The following is a 19,128-nucleotide window of genomic DNA, read 5'->3' as shown; positions in this document are numbered from 1 at the left end:
GATGAAGTCAACTGTATGGGCCCTAATCTAATTGTGATGTCCTTCTAAAAAGGAGAAATTGGACACGGAGAAATGCACACAGAGTGATGTTAAGATCAAGCCAGAGGGGCTGGGGATGTAGCTCAGAGTGCTTTCCTTGCATGTGTAAAGCCCTGGGTTCAATCCCCAGTCCCACCACTGAAAACAAAACAAAACAAAACAAAACAAATTTCTCCTCACAACCCCAAGAAGGAGCCGACCCTGCCCATACCTTGATCTTACACTTGTATTCTCAAGAACTGTGATGTTTGCAATGCTTTGTTATAGCATCATTAGAAAGCATGATGTGGGAAATACTGTGTCCATTCTGAAAAATACCATTTATTTCACAAGTCTTCAAGGAATGCCTATGTCTTCTATGAGATTCTCTAAGCCTACTTCAGTCCTACCCCTGAATGGTTTTCACTATCTTAAAAAATGCAATCACTTTAAATATTATTGTCAGGGGCTGGGGATGTGGCTCAAGCGGTAACACATTTGCTTGGCATGTGCGGGGCGCTGGGTTTGATCCGCAGCACCACATAAAAATAAAATAAGATGTTGTGTCCACTGAAAACTACAAAATAAATTTAGAAAATATTATTGTCAGTGTAGGTAACTTCTTTCTATTTTCTTATCTAGGAAGGAGATTTTGTTTTGCATTGTGTTTTCCTACTTTGTATGACTATTTTCAAATAATGATTTCTTGATCTCTTTCTAGTTCTTATCATGAGAGGATCAATGGAAATGAAAGAAAATGATTTTTATTCACCTTGTCAACATTTTAACTTCACTGCGACTCCTATAGTTGACCACATGGGGGAATATAACACTACCTGCCATCTAAAAAACCACACCAGAAAATCAATAAGAGTGGAAGAAGATCCAATCAAGGAAAAGTCTACAAATCACACTTGTAGAATTATGGACTATCCTAACAATTGTATTCACATTTCTTTGCACCTAGAAATGGACGTAAAAAGTAAAGTTTTTTTTTTCTTTTGGAGGGGGAGTATTGCTGTGTGTGTGCGTGTGTGTGTGTGTGTGTGACATTAGTGATTGACCCTTGCACACATTGGACAAATACTCTACCACTGATCTACACCCCAGACCTATTGTATGTTTATAGTAATTTTTTTTCTCTACAGATGTTACCTGTCCCACGAAGATCACTTGGTATATTTTAATTCTATTAGTTTTTATATTTTTTATCATTCTCATTATCTTCAAAATAGTTAAAGGCCACAGGAGAACACAGATGTGGCAGAGTAAGTATTGAGAAATAATTGTTTGTTTTTAGAGTAATATATGTAGTGTCAAAGAACTAATCTTGTCAATGGATTTAACTTTCTTTCTGATTCAATTTACCGTTTATTGTGTAGCTATTGTGTCTAAGCAGTGATTCTAGATAATCCAAGGTTTACAAGCATAAGGAAGACATAACATCAACACTCATACTGTTTCTCCTACGGGGCAATGAACAGTAGGGCAAGAAAGATTAGGCAAATAGGGAGGAGTTGATGGAACTGGAGATTGAGCAAGGCTTAGGGGAAGTGCACACAGGCAGAGGAACAGGGAGTGGTGATAAAAAATTTCAGGCTTAGAGAACTTGAACAAAGCAGATGTAGGTGAAAAATATGGTCCAGAATCAATCTTTAACAAGCTTGGAGTATAAGCAGATTTTTGGGTGGGACAGAGCTAAAATGAAATCAGGACAGTGGAGATAATGTTAAAAATATTTAACAATTAGTGTGACACCCATCTATCAAAATGGGTTGTAAGCTACTAGGATGCACTACTGGTGTATATCCAGGCATATACTGGCTAAATATCAGGCCTGATGGACAGTTTATTATATGACTGGTTGGTTTCTTAAAGATAATAAAATGTTATTACCATGAGAATAGGCTTTGGTGGGCAGAAGGACTGATACTAGAATCCTGGTTCTACTGCATACTAGCTAAGTGACTTTAAGCATGTTATTATATCCAAGTGTGCCTTTCCTCTTTTGTCAAATGAGGACATTTCACCATTACCAAACAGTGCTGGGGTAAGAGCTGAAATACATAGATTACTTAAGAAGCTGAACCCAGGGTCTGGTGCATAGCTTGTTCTTAGAAAATGATGGTAACTTTGTGATGGTTGCTTATTTCTAAGACCCATATGTTCTTTACTGGGGAAAGCTGTATTAGTCATTTCCATAGGGTAGCAAGTGGTTGCCTCTAGGTTTGAGGAAGGGTTCTACTAGTTCTTTTGACTACATATTTGTTACAGACATTTTTAAGATTGGTCTCATATCAAGTCTTGTCTCTGATACCTTTGTAAAAATGGCCATTAAAGCAGAAGTTAGTAATATCATTAATACTATATATTCAATTTATTTTATTTTACATTATTATTAGTAGTGGTAGTAATATCATCAATACTATATATTCAATTTATTTTATATTATTATTATTATTTTGGTACTAGGGATGAACCTAGGGGCACATTACCACTGAGTTCCATCCCCAGTCCTTTTAATTTTTGTTTTGTTATATGCAAGAATATAATGAAAAATGTCACACTAATTATGGCATTAAATATAATTAAATATTAAACATACTTTTGGAATTTTGTACATCATCCATGTACAGAGTAACAAATAATAAAATATTTTGTATGTAAGGGATGGTGCTTTTCATTAGAGGATGTGATATAATGGTGTTCATGGTGGCAGAGAAGTCACTGGTTTGAGAAAGAACTCAGCTGTATTTGATAGTTGAATTTAGTAGGAAAAGTTCCAGTGTCTGGTTACCCCAGGCCCTGTTGGGAAAGGCCCTTTCTCCTTGATAATCCATTAAACCAGCATAGAAAATACATCTGAAGAATGTGTTTCTCATCTAAATATTTAATTTCTTTTCCCGGAATAGGTCATAAATACAAAGGTACATCTGTTCTTCTAAGAGGAAGCAATTCTGAGAAACGGAGAGCATTGAACGTGCGGGTTATTTCAGGTGAGCTCCGTGACATCAACACTAAAGCTCAGGAAATTCCAACACTGCACCCTCTCACCCAGCAAGTTCAAGATCTGAGCTCATTTAAATAGCCTTCGATTGGGAATAAAGGAGTGGAGCTGTGGGCAAATGAAATTCAGCTTAATATGTCTTATTATCAGGGGACAGTTAGGATCAAAACACGTCCTTAAATAATGGAAAGTTTGCTTAATTGGCAAGAAGAAACTCATGTGAGTAGGCAGAGGAGAGAACGCAGTAAGGAATAAGCCCCTGATTTATTTTTAAATGAGACAAGATACCATTATTCCTCAGAATTGCAAGAAGTAATTGCAGAGTGGGCATGGCTTTTTGCTGGAGCCTTCACTTCACAGAGGGTGTCATTGTGTAGAGAGAACTTCTAATAGCCCCAATTAAAAAGCCCCCTGTCCTCTCCTGAGAAACAGAAATGGAATAAGGGGATCCTAATTAGAGCAGCTAAGGGGCTGTTAGCACAGATGCTGTGGTTCTTTCTCCTTCTAATTGTGGAAGCTCCTTTTGAATTCATGCTGTCAAACCACATTAAAAAAAGAGACAGGGAGAATGTGACATGGACAAAGTCCTCTTCACCAAAGAGAAATAATATCCTGGACTCTTTGACAAACCACAGAATTATGAGTGATCTGACTAACACCCTTTGTCCATAGCCAGTGAGCTGGCCCCTTTGACTCTGAGAAGATAGAAAAGGAAGCTTGAAGTCGGGTGTGTAAATGCTTTTTAAAAATGAAAGGAGACCAGACAACTCCCTGTCTCACACTGCAGCTGCATCTGCAGCCACCTAGAGATCTGCCCAGAATTTCAGTGGGGACCACTGCCTGAGACATTTGTTTGCTATTGAAATTAACAAGAATCTCAGACTCCTCTTCTGGGGAAAGATTAGCCTGGGTGTACCCAAAGAGTTCCAAAAAAAAATTTAAAAACAAACACAACTCAATGCTAGCAGTCAAATTATTAAGCTGTAACTAATAATAAGTATTAGCAAAATAATCACTTGGCTCCAGTTACATTTGGGATAAGTTAATGGAAATTCTAGGTAGCCAATGTAAATTTTATTAATAAAAGCCATAAAACCTTTTTTTTTTTGTACTCGGGATTGAACTCAGGTGCATTTGACCACTAAGCCACATCCCCAGCCCTCAAAAAAGTTTTTAATTGAGAAAAAAATATTTTTTTTTTTTTTAAAAAAGGAGAAAATAGCATTCCCTGGTTCTTATTTAGTACACAGGCCTGTACACCAGAAATGGTTTAACCCAGTTTGGCTGAGCTTTTTGGTTGTATTAGGAATCCTGGTCATTTCTGTTTTTAAGTCATAATTTTGAGCACTGCAGTCTTGTCTGAGAAAAAGTCAATAGCTCCCCTGTCAACCCATATAATCGAGGGAATCACAAATTTTAAGTCCTGGCCAACTACAAGACTAACCTCACAAGTTGTATTTATGAGTCTGTGATTTTCTTTCACCCAAGAAACCTGTCTCAGCCCTACTTTCCCTTTAATAGCTCTCACTAAAAGTGTGGCTTTATTACCAGGTATATAATATTAATGTTTAGTTCAGGCCAAGGGGTGATGGCCATTTTTAAAACCAAGAATCCTTTTGAGGCTCAGCATCTTAAAAAGGGAAAGAAGCAGATTCTTTGTTATTTATATTCCTTTAACCTAAATGCATTTTTTTTCCCTCTCCCTATTCTGAGTTGCTCTTTCTGAGAGAGAAATGGAAAGGCAATAATGTCTCCCTTGAGTGCCGTTTTTAAGGCCGCTCTTTGTAATGATGGATTATAGGCAGCAGTGAGAATGTAAGGGGGAAATGTATCTGTATGGTTCTCTGAAAACCCGCAGTAACATGAGAAAGAAAAAAAAATGTAGTTCAAAGAAGCAGCGACTGTGCCACCTTCGACTCCAGCTCTGTGTTCCAGAATGTCTCGCCACTTGTTCACGGATTACAAAGTCACTTTTGTTACACTCAGAGGTACAGACAGGCTCACACCCTCCAAAAGACATTCATTCATCGACAAGAGAGCAATAAGGAGAGATTACCAGGATGCTGGCACTGCACCACGCCTGGTACATACTAGAGACACAATGATCACAGAATAAATGAGTCTCACTACTGTAGAAAGAGATGTCATGTAGAATCAAATCCCAGCCTTTTGTGTGTCTGTTTTCCTCCTTGCTTGAGAGGCATGGTGACCTCCATTGCCTGTCTTGGCGTTAATCTACCTAACGTCTTATTCATCCAGTTATTATATTCACACAAGCCCTGATGCTGCCTTATTCCTCTTCGTGTCCTCATCCCTAGCATAATATTTGGCACGTAGTTCATGCACGATAAAAGCTATGAAACCTCACAAAGCCCCTAAGGGGAAATGAGTATTGAGGATAAAGAGCAAATGAGCAAGATATGAATCTCAGGCACTGGGAAAGGTGAAAACAAATGAAGCAACAAAGAGTAATTAGAGAGAACATAATTCGACTCCATTGAAGAACCTAAAGCACATTTTATAGGCTTGCTAAGGATATCAAAGAATAATGGAAAACATCAACCACCTCCAAGAAGGAATTTTGAAAATCACATAACCTGAAAATGTATCTCTAAAAACAGTGCTCAATGTATTGGCCATGTTGAGAACCCAAGGCCAGGGGCAGGAAGAGTAGACTAGGATCTAAATCATTGATGCAAACACAAAAACCCCACTTGACTGACTGCAGAAAAGAAATTTATGGAAAACCAGTAGGTAAGCCATAAAAGCAAAAGGCAGGTTGGGAATCCGAGCTTTGCAGATAAACAGGAATTTGGGGGGTAGGGCAGGGAGCCAAAATACAGCCTAAGTCACACACCAGGAATGGTCTGGTGAGAATGTCTTGCTGCTGTCACCACCATGAGTGCTCCCTCTGAGGTTTGGGGCTATGCTGTAACCAGTGTGCATCATGAGATCTCTCCCCAGGATGGCTTGCCCCTACAGGACCGAGTGTAGGCCACACAGTGGTACACCAGGTGCCAGGAAGCAAGGAGGAAAACTGTCTGCCTTTCTGACTTTCCCTGTACTTGAGATGACCCTCTAGATGTCCCAGTGCTGGATAGCCACTACACGAATATCTGCAACAAGTTTCTGGGATTAGATTTTCCACTCACACTGGCTTTTGAGTCTGTGAAGTGGTCTCCGTGCTATGTCCATGGAAAATGATGACAACTTTAACACTCGGCATTCTTCACCTTTAAATATTCAACCCAAGACTATAGGCCACCATTACACTAAGCACATGGCATAGGCACAATCCCTGCCTTCACAGGGCTTCCAAGGAGAATAAAGAGATTCTACCCCTGGTTGCCTTAGGAGAAGGGAATCTAATATCTCATGGGACACCTTCCATATGCACTGTACTTCCACATATGTCATTTCATGTAGTTTCATAGGAATTTCACTTTTTTTTTTCCTGATCAGAAAACTGAAACCAAGAGAGCTTATATAACTGTCTTATAGTTCCTAGCAAAGTCAGAATTTAAATTCAGTCTGTCCAACTGATGCACTTTCTAGCATACCACTTAATGACAATGGTGTACCGAGAAACTGCTGGTGCAACCCACAGATCAAAACTCTTCTTGCTTTTACGTTTAACACTGGAAACAGAATGAAGTGTTTTCTCTATATAAAGTTGTAGCAGCTTGTGTGGCAATGTGAGTCATCCACAAAGAAACATTTCAGCATTGGCTGATTTTTTTTTTTTTTGGTTGTTAATGTGGGTGGGTTCTCAGGGAACACAAAGCAAAGAAAATGGAATTTTATTGTGAAAGAGAATTAGTAAATGTCAAAATTAAGTGGATGACCCCATTTACATTACCTCCAAATGAAACTAATGGCAATGTAAAGTTATAATTTGCAATGTTTATGCCTGGTGCATAAAGGCTAAGCAGGTTTCAATTTCCCACGGAAAAGAAGATAAATTACTGGTGCCAGATGTTTTGCAACCAAGCAAGATAACATGAAAATTTAATTTTTACTTGCTTAACTATAATATTTATGACTCTTAAAATACAGGTTTGAGTTCATAAAACAGGAAAGGTTACAGCCATCTGCTTGGTTACAGAATAGATAAAAATGCAGAGGATAACTCTCTTTGCAAGAGGAAATTCTTAAGTGTGAAAAATCTATAGGCAGCATAGGATGATGTATTCTGTTCATTCCTTGAATACCTTTATGTGACAGCTATTTATACCAGGTCTGGAAGAACTGATGACAAAACATATGCACATTAACATCTCTTCCATCTTTGCCAGACTGTCCCTGCCTGAACCATCTTGCTTCCCTTGCTGCCCATACATACCTCCCATTTGCCCACCCTGACTTTGTCTAGTTAATTCCAACCCTTCCGTTGTGATCTGGGCTTAAACCAGCACCTTCTCAGGGAAGTATTCTGGAACTTTCTGTACTAATTTTTACTTGCTTTTATTACATACTCTTAAAACACCACCAGCCTCTTCGTAGCAATTGTCACTGTTGCTATTTTATATTTTTGTTGGTATTTGATTGATGTCTCTTCCATAAATCAGTCAGCATCTTGAGGCCAGGGGCACTATCTGATGATATTCATCAGTGCATCCCCAGCTCACAGCATAGGGCATGTGTACTGTACATAGTAGAAACCAAATAAACATGTGCCAAATAAATACAACTCTCTATCCACTGCGCTGAAAAGATCATTGCTACTATTTTACAAAGAATTTTCAGAACTCCCTCACCACCCCCCACCCCATCCCGAATTGTAACTTTTGACAAACCCTATTCAGAACAATGAAAGGAACACTGTGAAACTCTTCCTCGGTTTCATTTCTTGGAGTAGGAAGGCTATCTGCAGTTTGAAGTGTACAAGAACTCAGTAAATGGCTCTGAATATTGGCAGCTGTCAGTTCAAGCAGGGTTGTTTTTCCCTCTCCAGTGTTAATTCTAGATAATTTTGCAACCGTTTATCTTCTGTTCTCATTTGATTCTCACATTGACCAGATTGGGTGCAGAGGAGTAGCTTTAGGATCACTGTTAATAATAACAGATGGAGCTTTGACCATAGTAGGAAGTTGACGCCTTGAATAATGCAAATCTATTTTAAGCTGCTGTAATTGGTTCTGTTAGTCCTAAAAGGCTACTAGCTATCTTGGGCTTGCACAGAAGTGCCAATATTTGTATGTGATGAAAAGGTCAGAATGATGTAGAAAGATATTGAAGTTCTGCATTCCTATGGCAGTAAGAGGTCATTAAGACTGGAAGGTTTTTTTTAAAGCTAAATTAGAGAACTGTATAACAATCACCAACTGTCTGAAATGTTCCACAGCTGTCTTGACTAAAGTAATCAATGAGGATAAACCAGCATTTCTTTATTTTTGGAGAAGCACTTTTGAGGAAAGCAAGTGCTCTGTGGATAGCAGATGAGATGTTAATTGCCACTTCCTCTTGGAAGAATCAGAATGGCTAAGTCTCCCAAACTACACAGGGAGGAGGGAAGAACTGAGAGCCTCATTTCCAGGGTCTGCTACCCAGAGCTCTCACCTGCTGAGCCCCTGAGTGGGTCCTAGTGAATTCTGAGCAGAACCATGGGGAGGGCTTAAACAAATGTGGGGAATAACATTGCTTGGCACTGGTAGTGCTTTGTGGCTTTTCAAAGTACAATCAAATGTATCACCTCATTTTATCCTCACCTTCATTTTCTTTTAGCCTCAAAGTAGCCACCCTAGCTTTTCCAAAGTCATAGGGAAGTGATCTCCACAGGGCAGGTGTCAACACCACTGCCAAATGGAAGGTGTGGGGCAAGGCCAGGGCCACTCCAGCACCGACCTCTGCCACTTGTAAGCCCACACAGGTGCCTCGTACTTGGAGTATACTTGGTCCAGTGCTTTTCTTCTGGGTTTAGTTTTCTGAGATAACAGTGCATTAATAAGGATCCATTGAAATAATCCAGCTTATACCAATAGGTTTACAAAACCTGAAGGCCAGTGTATTCATTCACAAAGAGTGGTACAATTGAGAGACTCTGTGACAGCAAACTTGTGTGCTGTCTCTCTGGCAGAACCATGTGGGAAATCAAATTATAGCCAAGGGTTGCTTGCTAGGTCTTAAAATGCATCCCCAGGCCAGGTAGCTCTAGACCTTCTTCCCTACTTTAAGGTAGCCTGATTGCTTCATTTAACAAAGCACTTTGGATACTGAGCAGGTTTTGGCTTGGGAATAATATTTTGAAGATGACTTTGTAAGCTTGAGTTCTGATCATAGATTGATTTTATAGACAACTCTTGGAAGACAATCTTATTTTTCTTACTCCCAAATTCCTGGGTGCTAACTCAGGATCGACTCCTTGCTCTGCTTGAACCTATGCTCTTTGATTGAGAAAAACAAGGCACAGAGAAGTTAAAGGACATTCTTTCAGTCATTTGACACGACACCTACTTATTGAGTACGTATTGCGTGTCATGATCTAAGGTAGGTTCTGAGAACTCAAATAATGAAGTACACATAATTTTTGTCCTCAGAGAGGGAGACAAATGAGCAATTACAACAAAATCTGCTAAGTCCACTATTGGGGAAGTCCACTACTAGGGAAGTGGGCACAGGGGACATAGCGTGTATGGTCACTTAACACTGTTTACACCTCCTTGTTCTGTTTTGAGCTATTTGGGGCTTTCCAACTTAATAACCAAGTAAGACATAGCTGAGCAAGTAGTTTTGGAGATAAGAATGTTAAAAAATGATGGGCAAATTTCTTCAGCAGCCAAGAGAGACTGGCTAGGCTGAGAGAGAGGTTTAGACGTGCCCCCAGGGTGGGAGATGTGCCTCCTCTTTGAGAGGAAGATCATTAGGAACAAAATGACGAAAGCATGTAGTAAGTTTCCGTTAAGCAGTGGGAATCAGTAGCTTTGGAAAGTTGAATTGAAGTTAGATGGTAGATGTCATAGGTATAGAGTACCTTTGAAAAATGACAGGAATACTGAAAAAAATAAAAAGAAGAAGAAAAGAAGCCTCGCAGGGCAACCTGAACATTGCCATAGACAGTGAGAAGGTTTTATTCAAGAACATAAGACATAGAGTTTTATCTTTTATCAAAGTTTCTACTGATGGAAATCCATTTTGTTTGCTGAATTCAGCCAGGTCAAAATTCACACTGAGGTTCTTTTTAATTTCTTAGATTTTTCTGAGGTTCTTTAAAAAAAACATGTAAAAAATGTTTGGTTCAGAGATTCAGAGATTTGACAAATTCATGAAAAGACATCTGTGAATTTAAAAATATTTTTGATGACTTCTGTTGCCTTAACTAGTGTTGGTAAATTAATGATATTTGAAAGAAATTCTATTTCCCCAATGTAGTACAAGAAAAAGATCCCATCCATTTTAGCTATTCTGAAGAAAGTTTTAAAATGACATGTATCCTACTTTTTGATCAATTTTTTAGAAGTTTGCTATTAGCATGTAAGTTACATAACTTTGGATACTAGGAGAAACTGAAGACAATGCACTACTGGAGAATTACTCCAGACTAACCATCATTTTGACAGGTAATAGCTTTCTACAATAAATTATGGTTATATGGTGCTATAAAACATAGCCAACTGAATGAATAAGCAAACGATGAGCACTTTCCAACTGAAAGAGCTCTATTAATTTTCCTTGATAATTATTTAGTTTTATGAGTAGACTCTTTTGCTATTATAAACTTTTAAAAGAACAATCGCCAAATCTCGAATTCTGGAAGTTATAAAATGCTTGGTTAAAGAATGTCTGAGCAATTATTTGCACAGTAAGTTCATTCTGACACTGTCACATGCATCAGAATCAACCTGGAGGTCTATAAAATTCAGGATCCCAGGCTTTTACAAAGGGAGATTCTAATTCAAAAGATCTGGGATAGAACCCAAGACCCTGTATCTTCTATTGTGTAACCAATTAACCGTAAATTTATGAGTTTAAAACAATACTCATTTATTATATGAATTTCTATTGGTTGGAAGTCTGGGCGTGGCTTACCTGGGCGTGGCTTAGTTCAAGGTCTCTAAGTGCTGAAGTTAATATGTATCTGCAGAGCTGCGTTCTCATTTGGAGGAACTGCTTCCAAGGTCATTCAGGTGACTGGCAGTATTCATTTCCTTGCTCATGTATGCTGGGGGCCTTGGGTTTCTCCTGGGCATCCTCTGGAGACTGCCTTCAGGTCATGGGGTCACCTAGAAGTTCTCCTGCCCAGGAGGCAGCTCAGAACAGGGCAGTTTACATCCTTAAGCCAGCAGGAGAGTTTTCCTTGATCTCAGGGAGAGCTAAGTCTTTCTTTTAAAGACTTTTGTTTTTTTAAGTCAGGCCCACCCAAAATGGTCTCCCATTTTATTAACTCAAAATCAATTGATTTGAGAAGTTAACTGTAAAATCCCTTCATCTTTGCCTTATAATATAACCTAATCACAGGAGCAGAAACCCCATTCTTTTTTCACAGTGCTGTCCACACTCAAGGAGAGGAGATTACAGGAAGCATGAAGGGCAGGTGGTAGGAATTTGGGGGCCCTTAGAATTCTGCCTACCAGGATCACTCTTCCTGAAGCTCAGGTATAGAAAGAGAAATCAGACTTGAAGGAACCTTCAGGGTGAGACTGGGCTCATAGAGCTAGACTCATAGATCTGATTGGTACTTACAGTAAAATAAAAATGAAGCATGCTAAGGGATTTATGTGCAAAGGGTCTGTGAGGAAACAAGAACAGGAAATGGGAGATCTGGGCCATGTGAAGACTGAGCCTTTTTCACCTTTTTGCTAATTAGGGAACTTTTGTCATTTTTCCTTTGAAAATTAAATGCTCTGTAAGAAAAAATTCTAACTTTAGTTGTGATTTTATCATTTTCATGGACTATCTGCTGGAAATGGCCTCAGAAATGTTCTATTAATTCCTACCCCTTCTAAAAAGTAGTTACTATCTTGATTTTTATTCATTTTTTCATTAAAAACCATAACTTTCTAGGGAAATTTATAAAATCTGACACCAGAAGAAATAGAAAATCTGAACAAATCAAGTGTCGTAGAATAGAAAGAGTGAGCTGAGGGTGGTAGCACATGCCTGTAGTCCCAGCTACTTGGAAGGCAGATGCAGGAGGATCACAAATTTGAGGCCAACCTGAGGAACTTAATGAGCCCTGTTTCCAAATAAAATCAAAAGGGCTGGGGATATAGCCCAATGGTAGAGCACTTGCCTAGCATGTGTGATGCTCTGGGTTTAATCCCCCAGTATTGAGAAAAAGAAAGAAAGGAAATAGAAAATGTGTGAATTACTCCTTAAAAAGTAATAGGAAGATCATTTTGCAGGAGCATTTATCAACTCAAAGAAATAGATGTTTCCAGCAGTGTTTATATCAGCCTGTTTTCTGTTACTATAACAAATATCTGAGGCCAGGTACATTATAAAGAAAAGACATTTATTGAACTCACAGTTCTTGAAGTTTCAAGTGCATGGTTCCAGCTTCTGCATGGCTCTGGTGAAGACTTCATGACTGATGGTACCACAGTGGCAAGCGCACGTATGAGATGAATAGATCACATCATCACACAGGAAGTCAAAGAGGCCAGGGAGGGGTCAAGCTCCCTCTTTCATAACAACCCTCTTGAGAGAAATAACCAGGGTCCCCTGAGAACTATTTAATCCCTTCTGAGGGTCCCAATGACCTCCCACTAGACCCCACCTCTTAAAAGTTCTACCACCTCTTAACATCACCACACTGGGGACAAGCTTTTGACACATGAATCCTTGGGGACAAACCTTATCCAAAGCACAGATCAAAGGAAAAAAGGATGCTTCCTAATATTAATAGTATTGTTCAAAAAAGACTGACTCTAAAATGAAATGTTGAACAATCTAATTTATGCAAAAATCCTAAACAAAATAGAAATAAAACATCCATATAATATTATATATATATATATATATATCATCCTCCTGCCTCAGCCTCCAGAGTCTCTGGGATTACAGGTGTGCACCATCACATCTGGCTCTTTCAAGATATATTATTAAGTGTTTGTATGTATACCTACATATATATATATATATATATATATATATATATATATATGTATGTATATATACATACATACACATACACACATATATATATATAGTAGGTATATTCTATATTCTATATATATATACTACTATACAAATGCATGCACACACATACTAGCAAACTTGCTTGCCTGTGGCAGATGAAGGGAAGACAAGAAGAACTATGTGGTGGGATAGAAATGATTGTCTAGGAGACTAGAGATGAGGGAGACAGTTTACTGAATATCTCTTCATAGTTTTTAGATTTTGAATCATGGGAATGTGTTCCTTATTTAGAAAATTAATGCCCCCAATAAAGTTTTTATTATTAAAAGAAATTTTCTAGTTAAAAGAAAAATTTCTGGGAGAAGATTCTGCAGTATTTCTGTTTGGGTGACCAGTGCCAGTGTTGAATCATCTCCGTGGACAAGAGGCATCATGCTCTTGAATGCTCGAAAATTCTCTTTTGATTTCTCCTCAGAAATCAAAGAAGCAACTACACTAATTTTTCTTGAACCATTGTTACCTCATTTCCACCCAAGTTCAGGGTTTTGCATCAAAAGTAGAGATGTCAGCTGGGTGTGGTGGACCTGCCTGTAATCCCAGGTAACAAGGATGCTGAAGCAGGAGGATCTCAAGTTTGAGGCCAGACTAGGCAATTTAGGGAGACCGTGTATCAAAGTAAAATAAAAATTAAAGAGGGCCGGGAATGTAACTCAGTAGTGGAGCACCCCTTATTTTGATCCCCAGTCTCTCTCTCACACACATAAAAGGTAGATATGTCGATCAAGCAAAACCTACATGTATTCTATAGAACTCAAGTTTGAATATAGAAACTAGAATCAGGACCCCAGATCCTAGGAAAATGAAAGAGATGCCACAATGTAGGACATGGATGTTCATTTCCTAACTTGAAGTCAACTGAAGATAATATTAGAAGAATAAAGAATTTTATAGAGTCCCGTAGTCATAAAGCATGAAGACAGGTTAGAATTCATTTAATTTGTAACTGTGCTTCTTAAAATTGTCCCTAAAATTGAAGACATTATTCATATTCTCCATAGGAGCATATTTCAACAATGTGATAGGACAAACTAATATGGTTTTTCTTGCTACTTAACATTGTGTTCTAAGAGCTTTTTCTGCACTGCTTCTCCTTAACTAGGCTTTACATCTTGTGCCAAAGAAGTGAGAAGGTGAGGGAAAGAATGAAGGACCGAAACAGAGTTGGGACAAACGGTTGAAGGTGTTAGAGTTATAGGCAGGAAATTTAGTGGGTGGTGGAAATTACCAAATCCTCTTTAGATATTGGGTAGGATTCTCTTTCTGCATTTCCTACATTAGAGTATATCTAATATAGGTATCTTCTCTGCATTAATCACATGTGTCTCTTTTTGCATTGCTGTTGACTAAATATAGACTAATAAGCTCTCCTTAAATAATAGAGTCCACACCGGGGCTGCCCTTGGCTCAGATAGAGGAAGTGCTCCCCCCAATACCAGAACTGGAAGCAACTTCTGCAGTTCATCATCGAGATCAATACACATGGTGAGTGATGATTCGGCTTCATCGACTGTTTAGCTTGTTCATTATAAACACGAACAGATTTAAGGAGGTGCAGTTTAACCTAAAGTATGTTTCGATCTGGTTGTAGGACGTAGAAAGTGATGATCTTGCAAAGTCAGTCTGTATGAATTAGATGATATGCACTCAAATCACTATTTTCTCCAAGATCTAGGAAGGATCAGTAAACTAATCTTGCAGTCTATTAAACTAATCTCTTAGTCTGCCCCTGAGATGTCAGCTCATCCCTTGGCACTGTTTTTCCTGGAGTTAAGCCAGTCTCAGCATGAGAAAAAAGAAAAGGAGATTTGCAAAGCAGAATCCCCACCCTCCAATTACTGAAATAAGAAACTTCTTTAAATGTAACATTGGATAATATAGATGACTGCACATAGATTTCCATGTTTATAATCTAAAACTGTGATCAGAAGTGCCTTAGAAACTTTTTTCATTCATTCAACAAATATATATAATATATATAATTCATAATATATACAATACATAATATATAATATATACATAATATATGTACACATTTTAGATACATATGTATTTTGGGTACTGGGGATTTAACCTAGGAGCACTTTACAACTGAGCTACATTCCCAGCCCTTTTATTTGTTTTAAATTTTGAGAAAAGGTCTCATTAAGTTGTTAGGGCCTCCCTGAGTTGCTGAAGCTGAACTTGAACTTGCAATCCTCCTGTCTCAGCCTCAGGATCCACTAGGATTACAGACATATGTCACCCATACCTGGCCTCATTCAACAAATATTTATAAAGTAAAAATATTTATTAAGTAGTTACTATGTTAAAGGCATTCTATAACCAATGTGGTAGAAAAAAAATATAACAAGGAAGAGGGAGTGTATTAGCCAGCTTTTCATTGCTGTGATGAAATACTGGAGAAAATAACTTAAAAAAGGAAAGCTTTATTTTGGCTCATGGTTTTGGAGGTTTCAGTTGGTCATTTGGCTTCATTGCTTTGGGTCTGTGGTGAGGCAGAACATAACATCGTGGTGGGGAGCATGTGGCAGAGCAAAGCTCTTCATCCATCTCATGGTGGCCAGGAAGCAGAGAGAGAGGGAGAAAGGGAGAGAAGGAGGGAGGGAAAGAGAGAGATAAGGAGGGAGGGAAGGAGAGGGGGAGAGAGAGAGAGAGAGAGAGAGAGAGAGAGAGAGAGAGAGAGAGAGAAGAAGAAGAAGAAGAAGAAGAAGAAGAAGAGGAGGAGGAGGAGGAGGAGGAGGAAGAGGAGGAGGAGGAAGAAGAGGAGGAGGAGGAAGAAGAGGAGGAGGAGGAGGAGGAGGAAGAGGAGGAGGAGGAGGAAGAGGAGGAGGAGGAGGAGGAAGAGGAGGAGGAGGAGGAGGAGGAACAACTGGGGTCCTAATGTCTTCTTCAAGGGCACACCCCCAATGACCTAACTTCCTTCCACTAGGCCCCACCTCCTAAAGCCCCCCTCCCACCCAACCCAGTAGCATCACAGGCTGGTAACCAAGCCTTCAACACACAGTCTTTGGGAGACATTTAAGATCCAAACCGTAACAGGAGGGAAACTAGAATTTATGAGTTCCTTCTTACTGTGTTATATACTCTTCATAATACTTGAGTTGTTGTCAGTAAAGGTCCTAAAAGGAAACTGGTATTATATCCAAATTGAGTTTGATCCTGTTAATCAGAATATGAGAAGGCCAAGTTGGGGGTCAGCACCTTGGCTCTAGTGACAGTGAGGTGCTACTACTGTCCTTAAGGCCAAAGGGGCAAGGAGCTCAGAGAGACAGCGACACACAATCACACACAGAACGTGGGGAGAGCAGTCTGAATGAGTGTGATCTGGCAGAGGATGCTCTAGCCCGTGGTTGCCCAGGAGAGAGAATTAAATACTCCTGCTCTGCTGGACTGGGGTCCTACTCTCCACTGGCCACACTCAACTGCGGCCATTTGGCACTGGACTTGGTTCAGACAGTTCATGGAGGCTGGCCTCAGGGGTACCAGGCAGAGTGGATGTAAGTAGAGAGCAGATTTGTAGAGACAACCAAAGGACCCTGCACAGCCAGCTCTACAGTCTAACCAGTCACCAAGTACCCAGGATGCACTCCTGTTCAGGACAAAAGAGAGGCAGGGCTTAGTGCTTGGGTCTTGATGCTGTCAGGGTCTGCTGTTGGCTCAGAAATTCCCAGATAGAATCTAGAATAGCCATAAGACGTGTCAAGGAAGTATTGTGGGACATGATGCTTGATGCCTCTTGCTCTGGGCTGCTCAGTCTTGCAGATGAGAGCTCCTTTTTGGCCGTTCACCAAGTGCCTCTTTATTTCCTGCTGTGTCAAAAATTCTTCTACTCATTGGCAAAAGTAACAAGGCTGTGAGTGGAGAAATCAGAGTAGGGAACCTCTAATTCCAACAAACAGTGTCAAGCTATATGATAGGTTGTTCTCAGGGGCAGAGGAGAGCATAATGGAGACCCCACACTCAGGGGACACGATGCCTCACATTTATTAAACTTTCCATAAAAATCTGTTGGGTGAAAGAATTAATCTCAACTTCTGTCTCTACTAGAATCATGGAATGTTGTTATTTAAAGAAACTTGCACCAACATTTATATTTTCATTTAATAGATTCAGAGGGAAAGACCAAGGTACTATGGTAGCAGAAGCTCGGGAAACCCTAGGTTTCTTCTGTCCCAGGGGCAGAAGTTTCAGTTCTACCCACACAGTCTTCTTGGGGATAGAATGGGGGCTCCATTGCATAAGGGGAGTGGAAATTGTCTTGAGGAAGTTTTCTGGTGTTCTTATAAATGATTTAAAATAGTTTTCTACCAATTCTAATTTAGGGAATACTTAACAAACTTTTTGTGTGAATAACATTTTTTTTCCTTTTTTTTTTAATCTTCAGATAATCCCTGAGCAAATTGGACTGAACCCTGTTGAAGAATGCTTATAATTTTATTTTGGGAATGAGTAGGTTGGTAAATGTTTGGGTCCAGCTGAGGCTCACAATAGGAAAGCTGTGGGAATCAGACTGCTTGATGGGAAGTAGCTCAGATCTTTCATCTGACCCAAGAGATCAAGGGAATGAGCCTGTTTTCAAGGAAGCAGCATGAGTCATGGAAAACCCATTTCCGGTGAAACCCACGGAAAGAACAGGAGAACACTTAACTCTTATTTTCATCCATCACTACAGTGGACCCAAGGTTTTAATTTTGACCAAGAATGGTCAAGGATGAAAGTCCTTTCTCTCATTGCAGATTCTGACTGGGTGACTTTTTTCCTATACCAAAGATTGTTTAGTATTTGGCAAATTGCTTAGGAGGGCCTGGGCTGTTTGCTTATACATTTGTTTGCATTTATTAATCTTGCCTCCTTTTGGCACTAGAATGTTTTAAAAACATTTCACGGATACCAAAATAAAATGACTTAAATGAAATGCTTGCGTATTTAAGTTTAATAGCAAAGTGTTTTTCGTGTCATTCTGTGGCTTTCATATTTGTGACGGCCTTCCTGGATGTCAAGAATAATGGCAGTTATTAATTATAATAGAAAGTACATATAGGCAAGGGGACAGCTCTTCATGTTGAAAAACAACCAAAATATTTTCCTAGAGTTTACATGTCATCTTCCGAAATCATCGTATGATTAAGATTGCTTATCTGAGTAGATGGGCAGAGTTTAATTGCAGGGTCAGACTTAATATTAAGTGATGGGTAATAATAATTACCATTATGTAATTATTGATATTATGTCCTTAGTATTGATATTAAGGACATGCTACCTTAAAATATGGCACTGGAATATTTTAAATAGAATGACTTTGAACAAACAGCAGAAGGAGGAAGGTCACTCTGCTCTTCCCCTACCACCTTTCTTCCCTGAAGCAGACAATAAAATCTTTTCTGACCTTCCTCTGAAACAGATCACAAGATCCCCGTGTGAGAGGCGCCCTCCCTCTGTGGGAGCAAGGAGCATTCTTGTTTCCAAAGACTCGGGCCACAGAAGAGTGTGAACAGACAGGCCTGGCAGAGTTCCCCAGTGTATCGTCATTCGAGCATACGATTTCTGCTGTATCATATTTTACTCTCCATTCTTCATCAAAACTAGAAAAAAAAAAAACCCTTGGGTTTAACTTATTCTGTAGGTCCTCATTTCCTTTTGATGTCTCTCATACTATATAAATAAAACAAATTAGTATTTTTTTTTCTCTTATTAATCTTTTGTTACAGGGGCCTCATCTATGACCTTACCAGGGTAGATGAAAAGATATTTTTTCTTCCCTTAGACAAACAGCCTCAATAGGAATGAATGTGCCAGCACAGAGGGGTTTTTCTGTTTGTTTGTTTTTTTTTCTGTCTCTCTCTCCCTCCCTCCCTGCCTCTCTCTCTCTTTTTTTCTTTTATTTATTGCTAGGTCACAAGCTGAAATTTTAATTGTAAAATTTAGAAATTGAAAATTTGGCCAATGGAATGCTGCTAGTCTTACTT

General features: G+C 39.2%; 1 protein-coding gene across 2 annotated transcripts in view; it reads left to right on the top strand.

Moving 5' to 3' along the window:
• Tmem156 (transmembrane protein 156) overlaps positions 1-18,058 on the top strand; it is a 36,070-nt gene extending 18,012 nt beyond the window's left edge. The window contains exons 3-7 of one of the 2 annotated variants that reach the window (XM_005320040.5): positions 740-1,000; positions 1,167-1,286; positions 2,931-3,014; positions 14,542-14,644; positions 17,547-18,058. In XM_005320040.5, coding sequence (XP_005320097.3) covers positions 740-1,000; positions 1,167-1,286; positions 2,931-3,014; positions 14,542-14,644; position 17,547 — 569 coding nt within the window. In that variant the 3' untranslated portion in view covers positions 17,548-18,058. Of the gene's footprint in view, positions 1-739; positions 1,001-1,166; positions 1,287-2,930; positions 3,015-14,541; positions 14,649-17,546 lie in introns of those variants that run through there. The other variant, XM_078021196.1, reaches the window with a different exon arrangement.
• The last annotated feature ends 1,070 nt before the right edge of the window (positions 18,059-19,128 follow it).

Source organism: Ictidomys tridecemlineatus, chromosome 9, assembly GCF_052094955.1.
Source record: "Ictidomys tridecemlineatus isolate mIctTri1 chromosome 9, mIctTri1.hap1, whole genome shotgun sequence".
NCBI classification, from domain to species: domain Eukaryota; kingdom Metazoa; phylum Chordata; class Mammalia; order Rodentia; family Sciuridae; genus Ictidomys; species Ictidomys tridecemlineatus.
This window is presented reverse-complemented; position numbering and strand designations above follow the sequence as displayed.